General features: G+C 39.1%; 2 protein-coding genes across 2 annotated transcripts; both read right to left on the bottom strand.

Moving 5' to 3' along the window:
- Nucleotides 1-4,834: 4,834 nt before the first annotated feature.
- cdkn1bb (cyclin dependent kinase inhibitor 1Bb) lies at nt 4,835-8,429 on the bottom strand. Its single transcript, XM_084397408.1, has 3 exons — nt 7,603-8,429; nt 6,891-7,007; nt 4,835-5,853 (listed from the first exon to the last, which is right to left on the bottom strand). Exons 1-2 carry the CDS (start codon nt 8,033-8,035, stop codon nt 6,898-6,900), a joined length of 543 nt encoding a protein of 180 aa, XP_084253534.1. The 5' UTR covers nt 8,036-8,429; the 3' UTR covers nt 4,835-5,853; nt 6,891-6,897.
- A 2,038-nt stretch (nt 8,430-10,467) lies between these two features.
- Nucleotides 10,468-22,284, bottom strand: yars2 (tyrosyl-tRNA synthetase 2, mitochondrial). Its single transcript, XM_084397179.1, has 6 exons — nt 21,715-22,284; nt 20,615-20,850; nt 15,705-15,872; nt 14,029-14,184; nt 12,472-12,642; nt 10,468-11,203 (listed from the first exon to the last, which is right to left on the bottom strand). Exons 1-6 carry the CDS (start codon nt 22,255-22,257, stop codon nt 11,044-11,046), a joined length of 1,434 nt encoding a protein of 477 aa, XP_084253305.1. The 5' UTR covers nt 22,258-22,284; the 3' UTR covers nt 10,468-11,043.
- Between the last annotated feature and the right edge of the window lie 93 nt (nt 22,285-22,377).

The raw sequence follows: 22,377 nt of genomic DNA, 5'->3' as shown, positions 1-22,377 counted from the left end.
ACAACAACAGCTCAAGTGCATCATGCAGGGTTTTTTTGAGAGTAAAGTTAGTAATCTTCATTAGTTTGTGATTATTCATGAATTTAAATGATCACAATAATCACATTTACAACATACTAGCAGTATTTTTAAGGTAAATTGAACTTTAGTTTTTAGGGCCTGTTCATGTTCATTGAGGTTTATTATGGAAGCACATTTCCATCATGGTAAATAGTCATAATTATGACACATAGGCCTAGATATAGTAGTTATAACTATAAAAAAAGGCGAGACTGACACACTAAGTCATAATGATTATATAATTGCCAAAAAGTCAAACTTAATGTCTTATTATGACTTTTTAATAATTTGAGACTGTCATGAATTATCAAGATCAAAAGATTTAGTTTTGTTTCTTATATATCATATTTCTAAAATGTATCATATTTATTTCAAAGTCATTCTGCATAAAGACATGTTCTCCTATCTAATGGTACATAATGACTGAGTGCTTGAATTGTTTAATTGTTTTGCATGTAAATCCGTATATATAATAAGCAGATTTTTGGGAAAATGTTTATGCCCTTACAGGATTTTACAATGTTTATTTTCACATGTATCACTATTTCAACAAAACATCACACAATAATATTGCAAGACCCTTTCGTGGTACATTTTCATTGTTTTCGCTTTTCTGTGTAAGAGATTGTGTAAAATAACTTGAGTTTCATAGAAGAAAGCAGGAACCACATGAGTGTGAGTAAATGATGATGAAGTGATCATTTGATTTAAGTAACCCTTACTTAAGTAACCCTTTTAACTTGGAAGTTGTAATGTGCTTTTGGACTGATCTGAGACTTTCAGATAGTTAGTAGTGTTTACTTTACTATCACAAAGACAAACAAAGCCTCATTGTGTGATAATTCCCCGTCAACCTTGTAAGAACGTCTAGTTGTTTTGTGTCACGTCTTTCAAACATGTTTCATAATGATCGACTCCCAAACCACTGAAATTGAAAGGAGCCACAGAATTGAAACCACAGACGTTTTATTTCCAGCTCTTTCTGACCGTGTCCTCCCAGTTTTGCCCGTGACTCAATGGACTCCCTGCGGTTGAAGTCCTTTCCATGGAACAATGAAGAGGAAATTTACGTTTTGCCCATTAAAACACACTGAACAGGGCCGGAGTGTTTTTATGCTCTGGCGGTATTGAGTTTCCTCGCTTCTGATTGGACGAGGTCAGAGAGTCTCCGCTTGATGTCGAGGGCAAACCCTACATGACTTCTTTCTGGGCGACGCTGTTTTTGTCCTATACGAGTCCCAGACACAACAGACGAGCGTTTTAACCTCTCGACGGCGAAGTGCACAGCACAAAGACGGCTGAGGTCACACACCTGCGCCTCACGAGACCTCAAAGCACTGATGCAGGTGTCTTCCTGTTTTTATTATGTGCATTTAATCCCTGTTTGCCTTTGTTGTTTTAAAAGGTTTGGTTGTGTTGGTCTGTGCATCCATTTCGGTGGAACCAGTTCATGTGCAAATGTCAGTCTGGCCTTTTAATCACTTAAAAAATTGCTAAATGAGGGTGCGGTGGATGTTTTATTGCTTAGATTTTGCTCTTTCATAGATCACGAGATTCATTTTGCATTTAAGTGTCACATTTGTAAGGAGCTCTTAAAGGGACATGGTGATGGAAACATTATGTCAATGCGTCTACGTTCTCTCACAAATGTTTTGTGTTCCCTCATGAAACTTTTGCGTTCCCCGAGAAATTCTGCGTTCCCTCACAAATCTTTAACGTTCTCACGAGAAACTTTGCGTTCGCTCACGAAACTTTTGCGTTCCCCCCCAAAAAACGTGTTCCCTCACCAAATTTATACGCTCTCCTAAGAAACTTTGCATTCTCTCGAGAAACTTTTGCGTTCCCCCCAAAAAACGTGTTCCCTCACCAAATTTTTACGCTCTCATAAGAAACTTTGCGTTCCCTCGAGAAACTTTTGCGTTCCCCCCAAAAAACGTGTTCCCTCACCAAATTTTTACGCTCTCCTAAGAAACTTTGCGTTCCCTCGAGAAACTTTTGAGTTTCCTCACAAAACTTTTGCGTTCCCCGAGAAATTCTGCGTTCCCTCACAAATCTTTAACGTTCTCACAAGAAACTGCGTTCGCTCACGAAACTTTTGCGTTCCCCCCAAAAAACTTGTTCCCTCACAAAACTTTTCGTTTCCTCACAAAACTTTGCGTTCCCTCGAGAAACTTTGCGTTCGCTCACGAAACTTTTGCGTTCCCCCAAAAAACTTGTTCCCTCACAAAACTTTTCGTTTCCTCACAAAACTTTTGCGTTCTCCTAAGAAACTTTTGCGTTCCCCCAAAAAACTTGTTCCCTCACAAAACTTTTACGTTCTCCTAAGAAATTTTGCGTTTCCTCACGAAACTTTTGTTTCCTCACAAAACTTTTGCGTTTCCCGAGAAATTCTGCGTTCCCTCACAAATCTTTAACGTTCTTACGAGAAACTTTTGCGTTCGCTCATGAAACTTTTGCGTTCCCCCCAAAAACTTGTTCCCTCACAAAACTTTTACGTTCTCCTAAGAAATTTTGCGTTCCCTCATGAAACTTTTGGGTTCCCTCGGGAAACTTTTGAGTTTCCTCACAAAACTTTTGCGTTCCCCGAGAAATTCTGCGCTCCCTCACAAATCTTTAATGTTCTCACGAGAAACTTTGCGTTCGCTCACGAAACTTTTGCCTTCCCCCAAAAAACGTGTTCCCTCACAAAACTTTTTGTTTCCTCACAAAACTTTTCCTTCCCACACAAAATTTTTACGCTCTCCTAAGAAACTTTTGCTTTTCCTCACGAAACTTTTGCGTTCTCCTGAGAAACTTTTGCGTTCCCTCAAAAAACAAATAAGCCAACCTAACAAATATTTCAAATATGATTTAAAAATCGCATGTGACTGTGCTTTGCACAGTATTGTATTTTAGCATTGACCTAATGAATAATAGCATTTCTGGAAGGATTCAAGGAGAAATGTTTGAGGTCATGTTGAGATTTCTGTCTTTTGATTGCAGACTTTGAAGAATCTTAATACTTTAGCAATGTTTTTAAAGGAGGCAAATGGGACAGGCCCGCTGTTTTGCCTCGATTCGGCACTGAGCTCTGAACCTGTCACTTTCTAATTGCATTTCATAAAGGTCAAATCGTAACATCCACACTTGGATTGGAAACTCCACGAAATTCCCTCTGTCTGTCCAAAACGCCTGTGTTTGTTGCTCGTCCCTGATCTCAGCGGTAAAGACGCTCTCAGGCAGATCAACTGATGCCACATGAATAAACACACGTTGTGCTATGCTTGGCACACTCAAACCAGCCATTAAAATATCACGTGGCTTTTTCTCGCCCCTTTTGGCTGGTGTCAGAACAATGTCGTGGATGAGAGAGTGGAGTGAAGAGTGACATTCCCACACTTTTAACAATGTTTCTTACATGCAAATTAAATTTGACATTTGTATAGCTACACATTTGACTGAAAATAGGAAGCAAAAAGCATAATAGTGATTAGATGATTTTGAAAACGAGACGTTAGAGAGTTAATGAAGAAATAAACTAGCAGTGAGGAGCACCTGTGCCTATCGCCACTCCTACTGTCAGTTTGTGTTTGAGTCAGCGCTGTGACTAACCGTTGGCATGTGTGTGTTTCATTCAGACGGATAAATGACACGAGCGCCTGCTTGCCAAACCTAGGCAAGAAAGGTCACGCAGGGCGAGGACATCAAATCCTTTTTATTTCACCAGCTTCTTGCATAACTAAAGGATTGTATTGGTCTCTGGAATGGCTAAAAATACTATTTTGTTCTCTTTAGCATTAAGAAAGACTATAACATTCAGTGCATTGTTACAGCTAAAAAAAAAAAAGTGCAAAATTTTCGTTTGCATGCTCTAGCTTTAAATGTGCATTAGAAAATGTACTCGGCCAGTTAAAGTTTGTTGAGTAATTTCTACTTAGTTGAAGTTTATTTTACTCAAACAATATAACACTGAATTAAGCCACGCTTTTAAAGTGTAAACGCTTTACTTAGAAGAACATCTCTAAGTCAATAATACAGTAGATACTGTGTAGACAAAATACACTGTAAAAAGTGAGGAAACCCACTGCCTTAAAATTAAATAAACCATGCGTAATTGAAAAAATTAAGTTCAAGTTCACATAACTTTTTTTTAAAGTTTATTTACTTTCATTTTAAAGCAGTGGGTTTCCTCACTTTTTTAAGTTGACAACCGATCACTTTTTACAGTGTATCTTATAGAAATAATCTGGTTACTAAACCTAACAACAAAAGCAATGATACAACAGTGTCAAAACAGTGAAAATTCAACCTTGTTAATTATTACTGGGAACACCAGTATCAGAAAGTTAAATAGGTTTTACTTAATTTTATAAGTTTGATATTTACGCTTTAATTTCTACAAACCTAAATTGAGCAGTAGTATAGAATTTACTTCTTGCCTGATCTAACTTATTCAGGTAGAAAAAAAAAAAAGAAAAAAAATTCTGTAGTATTTAATCACCACACAGGTTGTATTTTGACAGAATATTATATAACGTTCAAATAAGACAGATGTGGGTTGAAATAATTTAATTCTCTTTTAATTGATTGCAGCACATTGTATAACCACACATAACAAAAAAGCACTTATCAAATATTTTAATCAGGCTCAGTTTGCAACCTCTTACAAATTTGTTAAAATAATATTACAACAAAATAAAAACAGAAAGAAAGAAGCTACCCCAAAAAAATAAGCATTTACAAAAATAATGACTCAAACCTTGACCAAAAAAAAAAAGAAAAAAAAAAAGCTTGATATAAATAAGTTAGTTTTAATTTTCTCAGTGTTTTTACAAAGTTATGTACACAAATACACAGGCAGTGTAAATCGTTCAAATATTAATATTTACTTTCTCTATAAATACAGTTATGCATCAGGTTTCACCACAGAATCTATTTGTAGAGTGTTTTGATGGGGTGAAACACCCACTTCTGCAGTGAAAAAGAAAAAAACAAGGCAAAATCAAGGGTGATCGAGTCAAAGTCAAAAAAATATCAGTAGAAAATTTCACTCAAATTATAGATGATCGAGACACATCTTACAAAGAAATAATTTAAGAGGGTGAGAGATGTTTCTCCTCCATGGAAGTGCCTGATAGTAATACTGGTCGATGCTACAAAGGTTTGACCTCAGAGTTTCAACTTTTACATCACCTTAAAAAAAAAAAAAAAAAATCATAATAATAATAATAATAATAATACAAATAAAAAAAAAACAGGCTGAGATGTTCAGATCCAATTCAAAAGAACTGGTATTTTGTGTACCTCATCTGAAAAAGATTTTTATTTTTTATTTTTACACCACCAATATGAAAACAGTCTTCAAAACGTGAAATTATGAACAGCATTTCGGAAATAATCTACACACGGCAATGGTGGCTCTTCAAGTCAAACCAAACTCACACCTCCAAAACAAAAAAAACAAAAAAAAATAGATTTTTCAAACATAATACTAATTATGTGCTACATACAAAAAATGAACATATATATTTATATACACAGGTAGTAAGAAAAAAAAAAAAGAAAAAAAAAAATATTATGAGCAAAAAAGGAAATTAAACCTAATTGCACACTGCTACATACACCGCGTTCAGACGCAGTCGCTTTTTTTTTTTTTCTTGAGTGCCAGAACTTTTAGTGTTTCTGTTTCAGTGCTTGAACACTCTTAGAGTTGATATGTTTTATTTTCCGCTCCACTTTCTCCCGCCAAAAAAAAAAAAAGTCGTTCGTTCACCAAGCACTGAGGTCATCAAACCGCAGACGACGTCTTCAGCCCTGTCAGGAAATATCACAGAGAATTCGTTTTACAACACACATTATCAGTCAGAAACATCTTCATACATGCATTCAATGAAAAGAAAAACATCTTTATTTGCACATTCTCTATTATTAAATGCATTTTTTAATAAAGATTACGCAACTTTCCATTTTTATTTTTATTTTTTTGGAGGTCATTATTCACCTAATTTATTTTCTGTACTGTAAATACTTTAATGTGCTTAGGCGATGTTGTAAAGGTTAACAATGGTGGCGATTGAATGTTTGAGTCGACTGCACCACAAACCAGACTATAACCCACACCAAAAAACTGAATGAAACTTAGGGAGGAAAAAAAATATAATAAAAAAAAACGAAAACGCTGGAAAATGAGATCATGAAACGTTTCGAGTCCCACCAAAGCAAAACACTCTTCATTGCTAATGTTATGACTTTACAGATGTGCGCCTGTTATTTGCTCATTGACTGGCGGCCCAGTGACACACTGATTTGGCAGGACGTTTCCTCACATGACAGACTGAGGTAACATCATCCTACGGTTACATCAGATTTCTGGACCCGATCGCTCGCCAGGTGTTCGATCTAGACCTGGAACCTGCACTCATTCACACTGCATGTAAACATTTAATCATGTTTACATGCAATTCTTGCAATGCACTGGGCATATGCGCACGGGTGTAAATGCATGCGTAGTATAATAAACGTCGTTCAGGTGTGAACACACTCATGAGTGAACACACTGCTGACGTGTAAAATGGTCTTCACTCTGAAGGAAACTGGAGCTCTCGTAGTAAATGCACCAGATTAACCCTTTCATGCACTTCCATGATGCTTTGAATACATATCAGATGAATATTATAATATAATGGTAAACTGGGTTCTAATGCTATATGATTAATTTATCATGAAGTTTTTTTTTTACACATACTATTTAATTTTTTTCATGTGCAAACTGCAAACAGTGTTTCTCTCCGCTCTTCTGTGTAAAATGACTCAAATGATAGGATGCAAAAAGAAAAGGGAGTCGTGCTTACCTTGTGTTTATGTGGGTGTCGTCGGGTTGGGGTGTTTTCTGGGCTTTTTGGGTTTTCTGGGCGTTCGGGTCACTTCGTCCACACAGATGTGAGTGTGTTTGCTTTGACACGATGAGTCTGATGAGTCAAAACATGCATTTGTCATCTCACATCGGGTTAAAAACTAATTAAAATACTAAGACACAGTGTAAAAACATGACTTGTATCAACCAATCTGAATCATTCATTTTAAGTTAAGAGCATTTCGCACCAAATGCAACTACATTTTTAACTTAACTAGCTTATTTTATCTGTGCATGAATGTAAAAGCTCAAATGCATAATGTTGTTGTGTGTCATAATTTGTCTTGCCCATTTAAAAATAAATGCAAACATTTGCATCTACATTTATTACATCAAACGGTGGGCTTCACAAACATAAGTTAAAATGCAATTACATGAAAGTGTGAAAGGCTTGAAGATGGATGGATAGATATGCAAAGTGAAAATTCAGATAGGTAGATAGATAATTAGCCTATGCAAAGTGAAAATTCAGATAGATAGATAATGCAAAGTGAAAATTCAGATGCGCGCTCTATATATATATAGATAGATAGATAGATAGATAGATAGATAGTAGCGCAATATTTTGAAAATTCTGAATTATCATACATACTGCTGAACTCAGATTGATAAATAAGATAATTTAGGAGAGAGACCGTGAGCGCGCATACCGAGACACGAGGGTCTTTTCCGCGGCTCTCGGGGTGTCTCGGGCGTCTCCTCGCGCTCCTCCGTTACCCGACACTCGTGATTCCCGTTAACATCCACATTATTGTCGTTATTATTCCCAGAGGAGCACATGTGAAGACTGGAGCCCTTCCCTCTCTCGGATCTGCTGTAGAAACCGGGAACCGAGCGAATATCCATCGCTTCCCACTGGAATCTGCCGTCGGCGCGCGGTGTGTGCGAGGAGAAGTCGAAGTTCCACGCGTCCGTCGACGCGTCCTCCATCGCCTTCAACTGCCGCTGGAAATCCTTCTTTAACTCTTCATGGTCCACCGGACCGAACAGGTTCCGACACGCCGATGGTTTGGGTTGATCGGACACTCGCGCCTCCATTCGCTCCAGCGTCGGGCTGCCGTTAGACAAGCGAACGTTAGACATTTCGAGTCGAAAACGCAAAGCCAACAGCTGTTATTAAAGCGTCAACGCGATCCAAAGCGACGGGCGTTAAGGCTAAACTCGCCCCGGTTGCGCCGCATGAGCGAGAAACACGGACAAGCGACGATCATCAAAACAAAAGCAGGCGTTCTCGATGGCCACTCCTGTCAACTGCGCGTCGTAGTAAAAGAGGGGAAGAGAAATAACAAGGCGAGGCTTTTCTGCGCCCAATATGGCGATGAAGGGGGATAGAGAACGAAAAAAACGCGTGATTGACACAAAGAGCTCTTTAAACCACCAGAGGAACCGCCGTGGATTGGTGCCTCAGAGATCCGCCTTCTCTCAACGCACATCCCCCACTCACAGTCCAAGAGAAAGAAGATCAACAAACACCCTAGCCCTAGACGAGCCTCCGAGTCGCTTTAATGAACGAGTCGGTTCGTTCGAATGCTTCGTTTTTGAACCGGCTCACTAAATGATTCGCTGATCCGCAGAATTCGCCGTGCTTGTTTGTTTCAGTGCTGCTAATATCGCTAAGTTTTCGAATAACTTTCTGCTGTTTTTAATGAATGAATGTGTTGACTAAGTACTTTTTCTGCTAGCTCAAAAAACGCATAGGACATGTTGATTTACTTCTAAATTAAGTTTTACCACAGGCTAGTGATTCACAATTGAATCACATTGATTCGACTGAATTATTTAAAAGGTCCAGTTCAAAACAAACGATTCATTTGCGAATCACTATCGAACGGCGTTGAATGTCAAGTTCTGTAACAGTTTAAAAAAAAAAGAACAATGGAATCTTGTGCAAATGCTCAAAATTCCCAGTGAAACCGAAACTAAAAGTTTGTATAACAGCTTTATCTGGAAACTTACGAAAACGTTTCCTTCTTAAATGAATCAAACAATTACTAAAAGACGAGAAATAGTCACTGCCTATTGATGTTTTCTCAATATTGTCCTTGAAATCCTGAGGGGAAAAACCCATTGTTCAAAAATAATTGGATATATTAAATCTAAAAGGTATATGGGTTTAAGAAATTAGTTTTTTAAAAACTTCATAAGTCTAATACTTCTAATGTGAATAAACACAATTTATTCATAGAAACTTATATACGTTTGATTTCATTAACCGTAATGTGTGTTAGTCTCTGGTATCTGAAGGTGATGTTTAAATTTGAGACACAGAAAAAAAGGGGAAGTACAAGAGATTTACAATAAGTTGTTCCAAGTAATGAGAAGCTGCTATTGGCAAAACATTTCCAGGAACAATAGCACTGCCCTGATTAGACCTCGCAATCATCCTGACAAGAACTGAGACTCACACTTGAGTCTGTGTGCGTCACGTGAGGCGTGTCATGAACCGTTTTTAACTAGTCTTTGGGAACTGTAACTGTGTTTCTAATCTGACAACTTTGCACACGGCTGATGATGAGCATCTCATCTCTTGTCAACACACCAAATTTATGAAAGCTCAATAAAAATGTTGATTTGTTCCACAGATCACCTACCAGAGTATTTATGTAATAAAATATAGTCTTAAAGGTATAGGATAGGCAATTTTCGGAGGCTAGCAATAGCGAGCTAGCTTTGAAAGCATACGATCCCACCCTCCCTTCAGAGCGTCCTGCAAAACACACGAGGAGCCAGCAAGCAAAAGCGTCACGAGTTTGGATAGACACTCGGCAGATTATTGTAAAGTGAAAGCACTTAAATGAAAGTATGAAAAAGTTATGGAAGTTTAAGTTTACAGTAAATCAAATGTAGTGTACTAAACATTTTTTATTTTATATAAAATATATATATTTTACAAAATATTTTTTACTATAAAATCATAACCATACATCTAACCAAGCTGTGTTCCAAATTTGAAGTTGATATCACAAAAAGTGAAGTTCCTATGCGATTTTGTTTAGGCGCTGTACCAGAAATATAGTTGTTTTTTTTTTTATGCATTCTCCTGTAACAAAAATCACTTTAATCACAAAAGTGTCACCAAATATGGAACCTTGAGACTCAGACCTTTCCGACGATATGCGTTTTGTCAAGATTAGAAAAGGTTTGATAATAAAGTAGCTAAAATAAATTGTAATATGAAAACTGACCACTAGAGGAGCCGCAAAAATATTTTTAAGTACCGTTTTCACGGCAAGGCAACATCCAATTTCGAAATGGTTTTCACAGGATGAATTTTGAGTTCGTAAGCTTTCAAATGATACCTAATTCTACTATAATTACTAAAATATGTGATATGAAAAAAAAAGGCAATAAGTAAAAAGAGCGACAAGTGCATAGCTAGCAGAACGGTGACAGTAAAGGGGTTTTAAAGCGAGCACTTAAACCAAAACCGCAGCGTGCGCTTATAATAAACAAAACGTTATCGTGTGTTGGTGTGGACACTAATATAGTTATCGTTCTTGGTGTGAACGGGTTTAATTCTGCATAATTTTGTATTTATTGCATTTTTATGAATTTACTGTACATCATTTGTTGCTTTTAAATGTGCTTTAAAAATAAACCTGATCTATATAAACCTAATCAGTTATATTTAATTAATATATAACATCATATTGCAACATGTTAGTTTCACCTCAGAAGCCGAACTGGAAAACAAAACAAAAAACGTTAAAATATCACACTTAATTAAAGAGTTGAACAGAACCCAGTTTTCCAGTGTGATTTAAAATCAAGAGCGTATTCACACATCAAAACGTGTAATTTGTCCAAATAAAACAGGCACAAACAAGGCAAAGTCTGTTCTCATGTCTTTGATATATTCCACAGACATTCATATGGGGTTTCTCAACAGCACAATTCAATGTATAATTTCAAAGTCTTTGATGAGTTCGAGCAGACAGAGCACAGGTTACTGTCCTGAGCCGAAACAGATCCTCTAGCGACCACTGCTGGTGAGCGCCGGGACTGCAGGACCATTTGTGTTACATACAGGGTCCACAATTGCACACACAGTTGATTTTGAATGCAAAACGTTGTATATCCGAGTTGGAGATTCACATACTAAGCCACTTTAGGATGTAAAAGTTTCTCTTGCCCACTCGGATCAGGCTGAGTCCATTAGAGAGAATGTGCTGACCCAGAACCAGAACTTGCTCTGGGTTTGCTGCCCTCTGGTGGTTGATCCAAACTCCACCATCCTGGATCATCTGATACCTAGTCAAGAGAATAAACTAGTCAATTATATCAAGCAAAAAGGCATCAGTGCAATTTCAAAATAAAATGTAGGCATTTTATGCTATGGGTCTTAAAATATGGACCAAAAAATATGGACTTGCACTTAAACTCAGTTATAAGGCCAGGAAGAGATCATCACTTTTCAATTCCTCTGATTTTGGAAGTCCATGTAATGCCGTTTTCCCTCGAATCAGTGGTTAAAATGTATTTTTAACACTATTCCTCAGCAGTACAACTACAACCTTTTGTTGAGTTCACAGCATTTTTCGTTTGCATTTTATTTTACGGTATGTGCACTTATATGTAAATACCAAAGAAAGTACCGGGTAATATAAGGTAAATACAGGGGTTTAGGGGTGTGTTCAGGGTTAGTACCTAGTTATTACAATTACTATAATAATTACACAGTAATGGGAAACAGGACTGTAAAATAAAGTGCTACCCGTTTTAGCAACAACTGCTTTCTGAAGCGTGCGGTTCAGTGTGTTAATGGAGAAATAACACGGTTATAATAAGCACATCTGAAATGTAGCAGAGGTATAAAACATATAAAATACCACTGTGAAACATCCTGCACAAGTCATGCTTAAGAAGGAAGTTCGGGTCCATCTGCTCGTTCTTCTTGACTGTCATTAATCGGGCTGATTTACTAGAGGTTCTGACTAAACTAATGAATATGAATTAATTAAAAATGAAAGTTAATGATTCAATGACTCACTAATTAATACTTTGGATGGATACTGTATGAATCAGCGTTTTTTTAACGAATCACTTGAATGAACGATTCAATGACATACATTTTTAAACGGTCACTTGTCGCCACCTACTGGTGTAATGATGTAATTGATACAATCTTTATTTGAAGTGCCATGTTACTTTCAAAAGGTGATTTACTCTATTTTGATCACTTCCATAGACATCAGTGTTTATATCCAAATTATAAACTTTTATCCCAGTACTTCTGTGATAATATGAATATTTGTAACGCCATGTGGTTGAAAAGACAGTTTGTGAAGCTAAACATGATTAACGGCTCTCTCTGGCTCAGAACGCAGATCTGAATGTTCCCGTGTGATTTAGTCAAAGGTTTAATCGTCGTCATTTAGGAATGGGATCGCGTGGGTGTTCTACTTAAAAGTGTCACTCTTGACCAAAAAGTAACAATGTATCAAAATGTGTCAAGAGCATGTGTTACTTTTAAACGGAACATTCCAAAACATTATTAGTCAGATTCAGGCGTCTCTCACCCTCGCGGTCCCTCGGGAATGGCTTGTGCCCGTCTGCAGGCGTCCAGCACCGTCGTCCCGGGATCCAGGAACAGCTCATGGAACGGAGCCTCTCGGAAAAGATCCGTGAGTTCAGTGTCACTCATCTGCTCCAGGGCCTGAATACTGCTGTGGTACAGAGCATTGGTGCACCTGTGTGTACATGCATGCAAAACTATATATAAGTAACATTAACGAAGCATTTATAGAACAAACAATGAGACTAAAAGGAATTGATTTTATCCATCTGGAATTGATTGGATCAATGAATCAAACAAAGAAGCCAAAAAAATTAAAAGTTGCATCTGAAGCAAAGCAAGTTAATTTAAATATGTTGATGAATCATACTAAAGAATCACGCAAAACTGGAGCAGGAATGTGCATGAATAGAGGGTTTATGCATTGACGTCACTTTCCCGGTGGGATCACGCTCCCTCAGCCGGACTGAGTGGCAGAAGAGCTGCTGTGTGACTGGATTTAACAGGGGAAACTGAGAAAACGCAAGTAAAACATATTATTTTCAGTTTAAACTAACGGTTGGACTCGATATATTGTTCCTAACAACTTACTAAAGATCTAGTGATCCATGGACATTGACATGCAGCCAGGATCGTGTTTCCTGACATTTATATGAGCCTGATTTCAACGGCGGGAAATACATAAAGCTAATTTTCCTGTGAACGCTTTATATAAATACAATATAGGTAGGTCTAAATCCGGGTGATCACTCTCATATCAATGTCATATATATCGTCATGTCGTCCAGCCCTAAAACTTGTATATTTTTTTGTCAGTGTTTATCTAAAAACGTCCAATTATGCAGAATATACGATGGTAAATATTTAATTGATGAGTTATCAATACAATATATAACAATACTATATACAGGGTATGATTTTACCCCTAAATTCAGCAAATTGACACCAAATAATAACTGCAAATCCACCTTTCACTGCCTTATTTCTGTGAATTGCAGCGATTCATTTGCTTCTCTGTTCTGTAGCTTTTGGCAGTGTGTAAAAATGGTCGCCATGATTTTGCCAAGTAAGACATGTTCCTGGATCAACATATTTTGCTGATCCTGTCCCAAAATTTAGTCCTTACCCTATCCCTACCCCTACCCATAACTTTTCCCTAAATTCAGAGGGAAATGACAGGTGAATCACACTGATGTCGAAGCACCTCACCCTGGGTCTAAGCCTAAACTTGACATAAACTGTAAACTTGTCCCTCAAATCTGATTGGTTGATTGGAAAGTTGTGGTACTTGGTGAAATCACGTTCACGGTGTAAAAATATACCTCAGATTTCTTGTCAAATCTAGTTGTACAGTCAATCTGGAAAGCTCTTTCTCGTTTTAGATGTGTTTTTTGCGGCATTTTTCTGCCGCTCAGTCTTTTTGCCACTCAGTGTGTGTGTGACCGCAGTCCCTCCGGCCGACTGTGACGTCACACGCATACCCTCTGTACAGTAAATAGGTGTGCTTTTGATATCATGTTGACTTTACAGGCAGAAATCAGACGTGAGGATCTGCTCTTGCCTTTTAGCACTCTCTAAACCCTCTTTCCCGTGGACTAGCTTGGTGACTTCAGCGGCCAGGCGTTTGTGCGCGGTCCGCTTGCCCGGGTCCCGTCTCTGCTGCTCCATCACCTTCTCCACCTCAGCTAACGGCAGGAACGTGAAGAGCTTCAGGTACCTGGAGGATAACAAGCGTTTCCGTCAAGCTGAAGGAGCTAAACGGGCATTACTTTAGGGGTGTAACAATAAAGCGCAATACAAAAAGTGCAACAATATGTATGGAGGATAGTTCACTCAAATTAAAATCATTGTATGAGAAGTTTTCAGAGTTTTAGTGTCAGTACTACATTAAACTACTATTTATAATGTTGAATATAATGTATAATAATGCAGTGGGGGAATATTTGTGGGTCCTGATAATGCCAAATGTCTTATGTTAGTAAAAAGTGGCCTACATTATTTTAAATATATCTAGTCAGTGATGGAGTTCAAGCATATTCGCACAGCTTCAGAATAATTCTGGTGTCTCTATTGTCCTGTGCATTGAGTTTCCAGCACCAAGTCCAAGCCTAGGCTATTCACTTACACCAAATTTAGCTTTTTAATCAACAGGTCATTTTTTGTTAACCTTTTACCATATCCTCCTGGGACCCAGGAATAGACTTTTGTCCACTGTAGTGGACATTATATTTTAGTGAGTTTCTCTGACATCATACATGTCACATGTCCCGTGAAGAGCACATCCAGTTTCACCAGGAAAACAACTTCTCCTTGGTCTTTAAAAATGTCTGACATTAATTTAGTGATCAAATGTAGCACTCTTATGGAAATATGATAATGTATTGTAATTATAATATAAATCGGACTACTTTTTAAATTGTATTTCATAATCCAACATCTCAGGAAAACGTTATGGGGTTTCAAATCAAAAAATGACTTTCTGCTCCAGAACAGGGCGTTGATTTCATACGTGTAGAGACATCAGGACTTACATCATGTTTATCAGGCATTATAGGAGACACAACAAGAAATAAGTTATACATCAATATTCCTATGAAATATTAGATATTATTATCTCCAATTATTACACTTCTTTTTTCATTAAATGTTGCTCCAAGAACACATTAATGTGCACATTAGATACAGTGTATATATATACATTGCATTGAATGGGAATATTAATTTATGGCCATTTTACCCACATATTGCATAAAGTAAAATGTATCAATTCATCCCGTTATATCTTTCATAACATAGTTGAGAATCATCTTTATACAAATTTTAGTAAAAATAAATCCTGAAACCCCAAAATTTATTGGTGATTGAAAAAAAAAATCCCATTGTTTTTGCCTATACATATAATTTCATATTAGTGAAAGTGTCCACTACAGAGGACATAGCATAACATATGAATAAAATATCATTTTTCAAAAATGTTTCTTATGCTCTAAATAATGTGATGACATGAAAAAAAATATATATATAATTCTGGGTCTCAGGAGGATTTGTCTTGGAGTATCGCAATAATATCGTATCATGAGTTCAGTATCGTGATATGTATCGAATCGTGACATGAGTGTATCGTTACACCCGTATAACATTACTGTTCAAAAGTTTGGGGTCAGTAATATTTTAAGCTCTTTTCCTTCATAGGGACGTATCAGGAACTGACGTCAGGCTCTGTGTTTGCAGACTCACGCTTCGACGCTGTTGTCGGGCAGCCGGAGGAAGTATTGGTAGAACTCAAACGGGGATGTTTTATCGGGGTTGAGCCACACAGCGTTTCCAGCCGTCTTCCCCAGTTTATCTCCCATCGAGGTCGTGACGAGAGGAACCGTCAGGCCGAACACTTCCTCTCCTGTCTTTCTGCACAAGAACAAAACAAGATTACACATCAGAGGCTCGGCTATATCATGACGTTTGCATAAATAAGAACAAGCGTTTTATTTTATGCTCGTTTAACTCATTTTCATTAGAAATTAAGGAAATATTTATTGCCAGTAATGGAAGCAGATAATATAAAGTCTTATTTTTAACATATACACACACACACACATATATACATATAAAATATTATGGTTCTTCATTACCAAAAACACACATTTTTACCATAGTGCCATGCTTAAAAATGATACTGTTAATATACACATAGTCCTTATAAAGAGATTGTGGTATTACCATGCTGTTTACCATGGTACATGTCTGAAAATATGACAGTACATCATGTCCTACTGCACATACAGAACCGCTCAAACAGTTGAGGTTGGTCAGATTACTTAATGTTATAGAAGTCTCTTCTGCTCACCAAGCCTGCATTTATTTGATCAAAAATACAGTAAAACAGTGAAATATTATTACAATTTAAAATAACTGTTTTCTGTGTGAATATATTGTTCAAAGTGTAATTTATTCCTGTGATCAATTTTCATTTTCAGGATTCTTTGATGGACAGAAAGTTTAAAAGAACAGCATCTGAAATGATCTTTTGTAACATTATAAATGGTTTTACTGTCACTTTTGATCAATTTAATGCATCCTTTCTGAATAAAAGTATACATTTTTAGTATTAAAGACATTTATAATGATACAAAAGATTTCTGTTTCAGAAAATCATTCATTTTTTCAATATATATATATATATATATATATATATATATTAAATATATATATATACACACACATACACACACATATATGTGTGTGTGTGTGTGTGTGCGCGTGCGTGTAGTACTGTGTATGAGCTTGTGTACCTGTGTGTGAGCTTGTGTACCTGTGTGTGAGCTTGTGTGTGAACTTGTGTACCTGTGTATGAGCTTGTGTACCTGTGTATGAGCTTGTGTGTGAACTTGTGTACCTGTGCATGAGCTTGTGTACCTGTGTGTGAGCTCGTGTCCCTGTGTGTGAGCTTGTGTGTGAACTTGTGTACCTGTGTATGAGCTTGTGTACCTGTGTATGAGCTTGTGTACCCGTGTATGAGCTTGTGTACCTGTGTGTGAGCTCGTGTCCCTGTGTGTGAGCTTGTGTGTGAACTTGTGTACCTGTGTATGAGCTTGTGTACCTGTGTATGAGCTTGTGTACCTGTGTATGAGCTTGTGTACCTGTGTATGAGCTTGTGTACCTGTGTATGAGCTTGTGTGTGAACTTGTGTACCTGTGTATGAGCTTGTGTGTGAACTTGTGTACCTGTGTATGAGCTTGTGTACCTGTGTATGAGCTTGTGTGTGAACTTGTGTACCTGTGTGTGAGCTTGTGTACCTGTGTATGAGCTCGTGTACCTGTGTATGAGCTTGTGTGTGAACTTGTGTACGAGCTTGTGTACCTGTGTATGAGCTTGTGTACCTGTGTATGAGCTCGTGTGTGAACTTGTGTACCTGTGTATGAGCTTGTGTACCTGTGTATGAGCTTGTGTACCTGTGTATGAGCTTGTGTACCTGTGTATGAGCTTGTGTACCTGTGTATGAGCTTGTGTACCTGTGTATGAGCTTGTGTGTGAACTTGTGTACCTGTGTATGAGCTTGTGTACCTGTGTATGAGCTTGTGTGTGAACTTGTGTACCTGTGTATGAGCTTGTGTACCTGTGTATGAGCTTGTGTACCTGTGTATGAGCTCGTGTACCTGTGTATGAGCTCGTGTACCTGTGTATGAGCTCGTGTACCTGTGTATGAGCTCGTGTGTGAACTTGTGTACCTGTGTGTGAGCTTGTGTACCTGTGTATGAGCTCGTGTGTGAACTTGTGTACCTGTGTGTGAGCTTGTGTACCTGTGTGTGAGCTCGTGTGTGAACTTGTGTACCTGTATATGAGCTCGTGTGCCTGTGTGTGAGCTTGTGTGTGAACTTGTGTACCTGTGTGTGAGCTTGTGTCCCTGTGTGTGAGCTCGTGTACCTGTGTATGAGCTTGTGTGTGAACTTGTGTACCTGTGTATGAGGTTGTGTGCCTGTGTATGAGCTCGTGTACCGGTGTGTGAGCTCGTGTGTGAACTTGTGTACCTGTGTATGAGCTTGTGTACCTGTGTGTGAGCTCGTGTACCTGTGTATGAGCTTGTGTACCTGTGTGTGAGCTTGTGTACCTGTGTGTGAGCTTGTGTACCTGTGTATGAGCTTGTGTACCTGTGTATGAGCTTGTGTACCTGTGTATGAGCTTGTGTACCTGTGTATGAGCTTGTGTGTGAACTTGTGTACCTGTGTATGAGCTTGTGTGTGAACTTGTGTACCTGTGTATGAGCTTGTGTGTGAACTTGTGTACCTGTGTATGAGCTTGTGTACCTGTGTATGAGCTTGTGTGTGAACTTGTGTACCTGTGTGTGAGCTTGTGTACCTGTGTATGAGCTCGTGTACCTGTGTATGAGCTTGTGTGTGAACTTGTGTACGAGCTTGTGTACCTGTGTATGAGCTTGTGTACCTGTGTATGAGCTCGTGTGTGAACTTGTGTACCTGTGTATGAACTTGTGTACCTGTGTATGAGCTTGTGTACCTGTGTATGAGCTTGTGTACCTGTGTATGAGCTTGTGTACCTGTGTATGAGCTTGTGTACCTGTGTATGAGCTTGTGTGTGAACTTGTGTACCTGTGTATGAGCTTGTGTACCTGTGTATGAGCTTGTGTGTGAACTTGTGTACCTGTGTATGAGCTTGTGTACCTGTGTATGAGCTTGTGTACCTGTGTATGAGCTCGTGTACCTGTGTATGAGCTCGTGTACCTGTGTATGAGCTTGTGTACCTGTGTATGAGCTCGTGTACCTGTGTATGAGCTCGTGTACCTGTGTATGAGCTCGTGTGTGAACTTGTGTACCTGTGTGTGAGCTTGTGTACCTGTGTATGAGCTCGTGTGTGAACTTGTGTACCTGTGTGTGAGCTTGTGTACCTGTGTGTGAGCTCGTGTGTGAACTTGTGTACCTGTATATGAGCTCGTGTGCCTGTGTGTGAGCTTGTGTGTGAACTTGTGTACCTGTGTGTGAGCTTGTGTCCCTGTGTGTGAGCTCGTGTACCTGTGTATGAGCTTGTGTGTGAACTTGTGTACCTGTGTATGAGGTTGTGTGCCTGTGTATGAGCTCGTGTACCGGTGTGTGAGCTCGTGTGTGAACTTGTGTACCTGTGTATGAGCTTGTGTACCTGTGTGTGAGCTTGTGTACCTGTGTATGAGCTTGTGTACCTGTGTGTGAGCTTGTGTACCTGTGTGTGAGCTTGTGTACCTGTGTATGAGCTTGTGTACCTGTGTATGAGCTTGTGTACCTGTGTATGAGCTTGTGTACCTGTGTATGAACTCGTGTGTGAACTTGTGTGAACTTGTGTACCTGTGTATGAGCTTGTGTATGAGCTTGTGTACCTGTGTATGAGCTTGTGTACCTGTGTATGAACTCGTGTGTGAACTTGTGTGAACTTGTGTACCTGTGTATGAGCTTGTGTATGAGCTTGTGTACCTGTGTGTGAGCTTGTGTGCCTGTGTGTGAACTTGTGTACCTGTGTGTGAGCTGAGCTCGTGTGTGAACTTGTGTACGAGCTTGTGTACCTGTGTATGAGCTTGTGTACCTGTGTATGAGCTTGTGTACCTGTGTATGAGCTTGTGTACCTGTCTATGAGCTTGTGTACCTGTGTGTGAGCTTGTGTGTGAACTTGTGTACCTGTGTATGAGCTTGTGTGTGAACTTGTGTACCTGTGTATGAGCTTGTGTACCTGTGTATGAGCTTGTGTGTGAACTTGTGTACCTGTGTGTGAGCTTGTGTACCTGTGTGTGAGCTTGTGTACCTGTGTGTGAGCTCGTGTACCTGTGTATGAGCTTGTGTACCTGTGTGTGAACTTGTGTACCTGTGTATGAACTCATGTGCCTGTGTATGAGCTCGTGTACTGGTGTGTGAGCTTGTGTACCGGTGTGTGAGCTCGTGTACCTGTGTATGAGCTGAGCTCGTGTGTGAACTTGTGTACGAGCTTGTGTACCTGTGTATGAGCTTGTGTACCTGTGTGTGAGCTCGTGTGTGAACTTGTGTACCTGTGTATGAGCTTGTGTATGAGCTTGTGTACCTGTGTGTGAGCTCGTGTACCTGTGTATGAGCTTGTGTACCTGTGTATGAGCTTGTGTACCTGTGTATGAGCTCGTGTACCTGTGTATGAGCTTGTGTATGAGCTTGTGTACCTGTGTGTGAGCTCGTGTACCTGTGTATGAGCTCGTGTACCTGTGTATGAGCTTGTGTATGAGCTTGTGTACCTGTGTGTGAGCTCGTGTACCTGTGTATGAGCTCGTGTACCTGTGTATGAGCTTGTGTACCTGTGTATGAGCTCGTGTACCTGTGTATGAGCTTGTGTACCTGTGTGTGAGCTCGTGTGTGAACTTGTGTACCTGTGTATGAGCTTGTGTATGAGCTTGTGTACCTGTGTGTGAGCTCGTGTACCTGTGTATGAGCTTGTGTACCTGTGTGTGAGCTCGTGTACCTGTGTATGAGCTTGTGTACCTGTGTATGAGCTCGTGTGTGAACTTGTGTACCTGTGTATGAGCTTGTGTGTGAACTTGTGTACCTGTGTATGAACTTGTGTATGAGCTTGTGTACCTGTGTGTGAGCTCGTGTACCTGTGTATGAGCTTGTGTACCTGTGTATGAGCTCGTGTGTGAACTCGTGTACCTGTGTATGAGCTCGTGTCCGCTCATGATGTTCCCGAGCTGATCGGTTCCTCCGATCTGGATCCTGCAGCCGTGGATCTGATGAAGACGGTAGAAGTCGAAGGCCTGGAAGAGCTGGTAGGAGAACTCGCTGAAGCTCATGCCCTCGGAGCTCTTCAGCCGAGACTGCACGCTGTGTCTGCTGAGCATCGAGCCCATCCGAAAACACCGGCCGACCTCCGAGAAAAACTCCAGCACCTGCCAGGAGGAGGATGGAGAAAACCAGCTCTTCTCTGATTGTTTCGGGAAAAGATTTGAAGCATCAGCAGCAGTGTCGAAACTTACAGTGCCATCTCTTCACGATATGCTGCTTGGTTTTATTAATGTGTTTAACAATGATAATATTAATGCCTGTTTGTTATATGAAATGGTTTTATAATAAAAAAAAATATTAAAAAAAATATCCTGATACAAAAAGAAAAGAAAACAGCGCCATCTTGTGGCAGGTCAAATGTAAAAGCCGTTGTTTCATTCATTAAGCACAAATAAAAGCCTGACAACGCTAAATATTCTGTTTTCTGATCAAATAATTCACATATTAAAGTGTGGCAGTAAATTAAATTTAACAATTATAATAATACTAATTATAATAATGTGAAGTAAATGGTGTTCTAATTATTTTATGGTTTTTATACTGTTTATATGGCAGAACATATGATAATGTAATATAATGTAGGCTATAGGTTTATATATATATATATATATATATATATATATATATATATATATATATATATATATATAAACCTATATATATAGTTATTAAATGGACTTGAACTTCCAAAAACCGCAAGATACCTTAAATTTAAACCTAAATGCAAAGTATTTGCTTATGATTTAGTTATTATTGCCATCACTTCAAAATATCCCCTCCAATAAAAAAGCTTTGAAAACATCCTGTATTATAGAACTATACTATAGAAACTATAAAAAGTTTTTTTGTAAATTTTATTTATTTTCCCTTTTCTCTGTTTCCCCACATGTTCATTGTTCAGTATTATTACCTTTTGTACTTATATATAATACTTATATTATAATTACGCAATAAATAAAAAACCATACCTGCCAGTCCTTGTACCAGCTGCGGTTATTGAGCACCGTCAGCCGGCCTAGTCTACTCGGGTCCGGGGAGAAGTGCAGCTCGTGGTGGGTGAAGAGCCGGTGGAGGCTCTCCGTGATCCCGCGGGCGTTCTGCTCCACCGTGGCCGGGGAGAGGCGCTCTCTCTCGGCAGACCTCCCACTCGGGTCCCCGATCAGCGCCGTGGCTCCACCGAGCACCGCGATAACCTCATGCCCCGCGGCTCGGAAGTGCATCAGGCCGATGATAGCGAGCAGGTTCCCGGCGTGCAGGCTGTCCGCGGTCGGGTCGAAACCACAGTACACGGTCTGAGGACCGGACCGGAGCAGATCCGGGAGCTCGGCTTGAGCTGCATGCTCAGGGAACGACTCCTTCAGGAGGCCTCGGTTATGCAGGGATAAGAGGAGTCCGCTTCTTGTAGACGAAGAACAGTGGAATAAAGCCCTTAAATAAGATGATTTTGTTAATATGCAATGTGATTTAACTCTAGACACAATGCGGCATGACCGCACAATGGACGCAGCCATGTTTTTATTTTTTAGACGGACACGTTCGCCACCTAGTGGACAGATGTGGGAGTGTAGAAAAAAATGAGTACAGTAGCAATTAAAGGGACAGTTCACCCCAAATATGAAAATTCTGTCTTA

Source organism: Rutilus rutilus (genome assembly GCF_951802725.1).
Source record: "Rutilus rutilus genome assembly, chromosome: 23".
Lineage (NCBI taxonomy): Eukaryota > Metazoa > Chordata > Actinopteri > Cypriniformes > Leuciscidae > Rutilus > Rutilus rutilus.
This window is presented reverse-complemented; position numbering and strand designations above follow the sequence as displayed.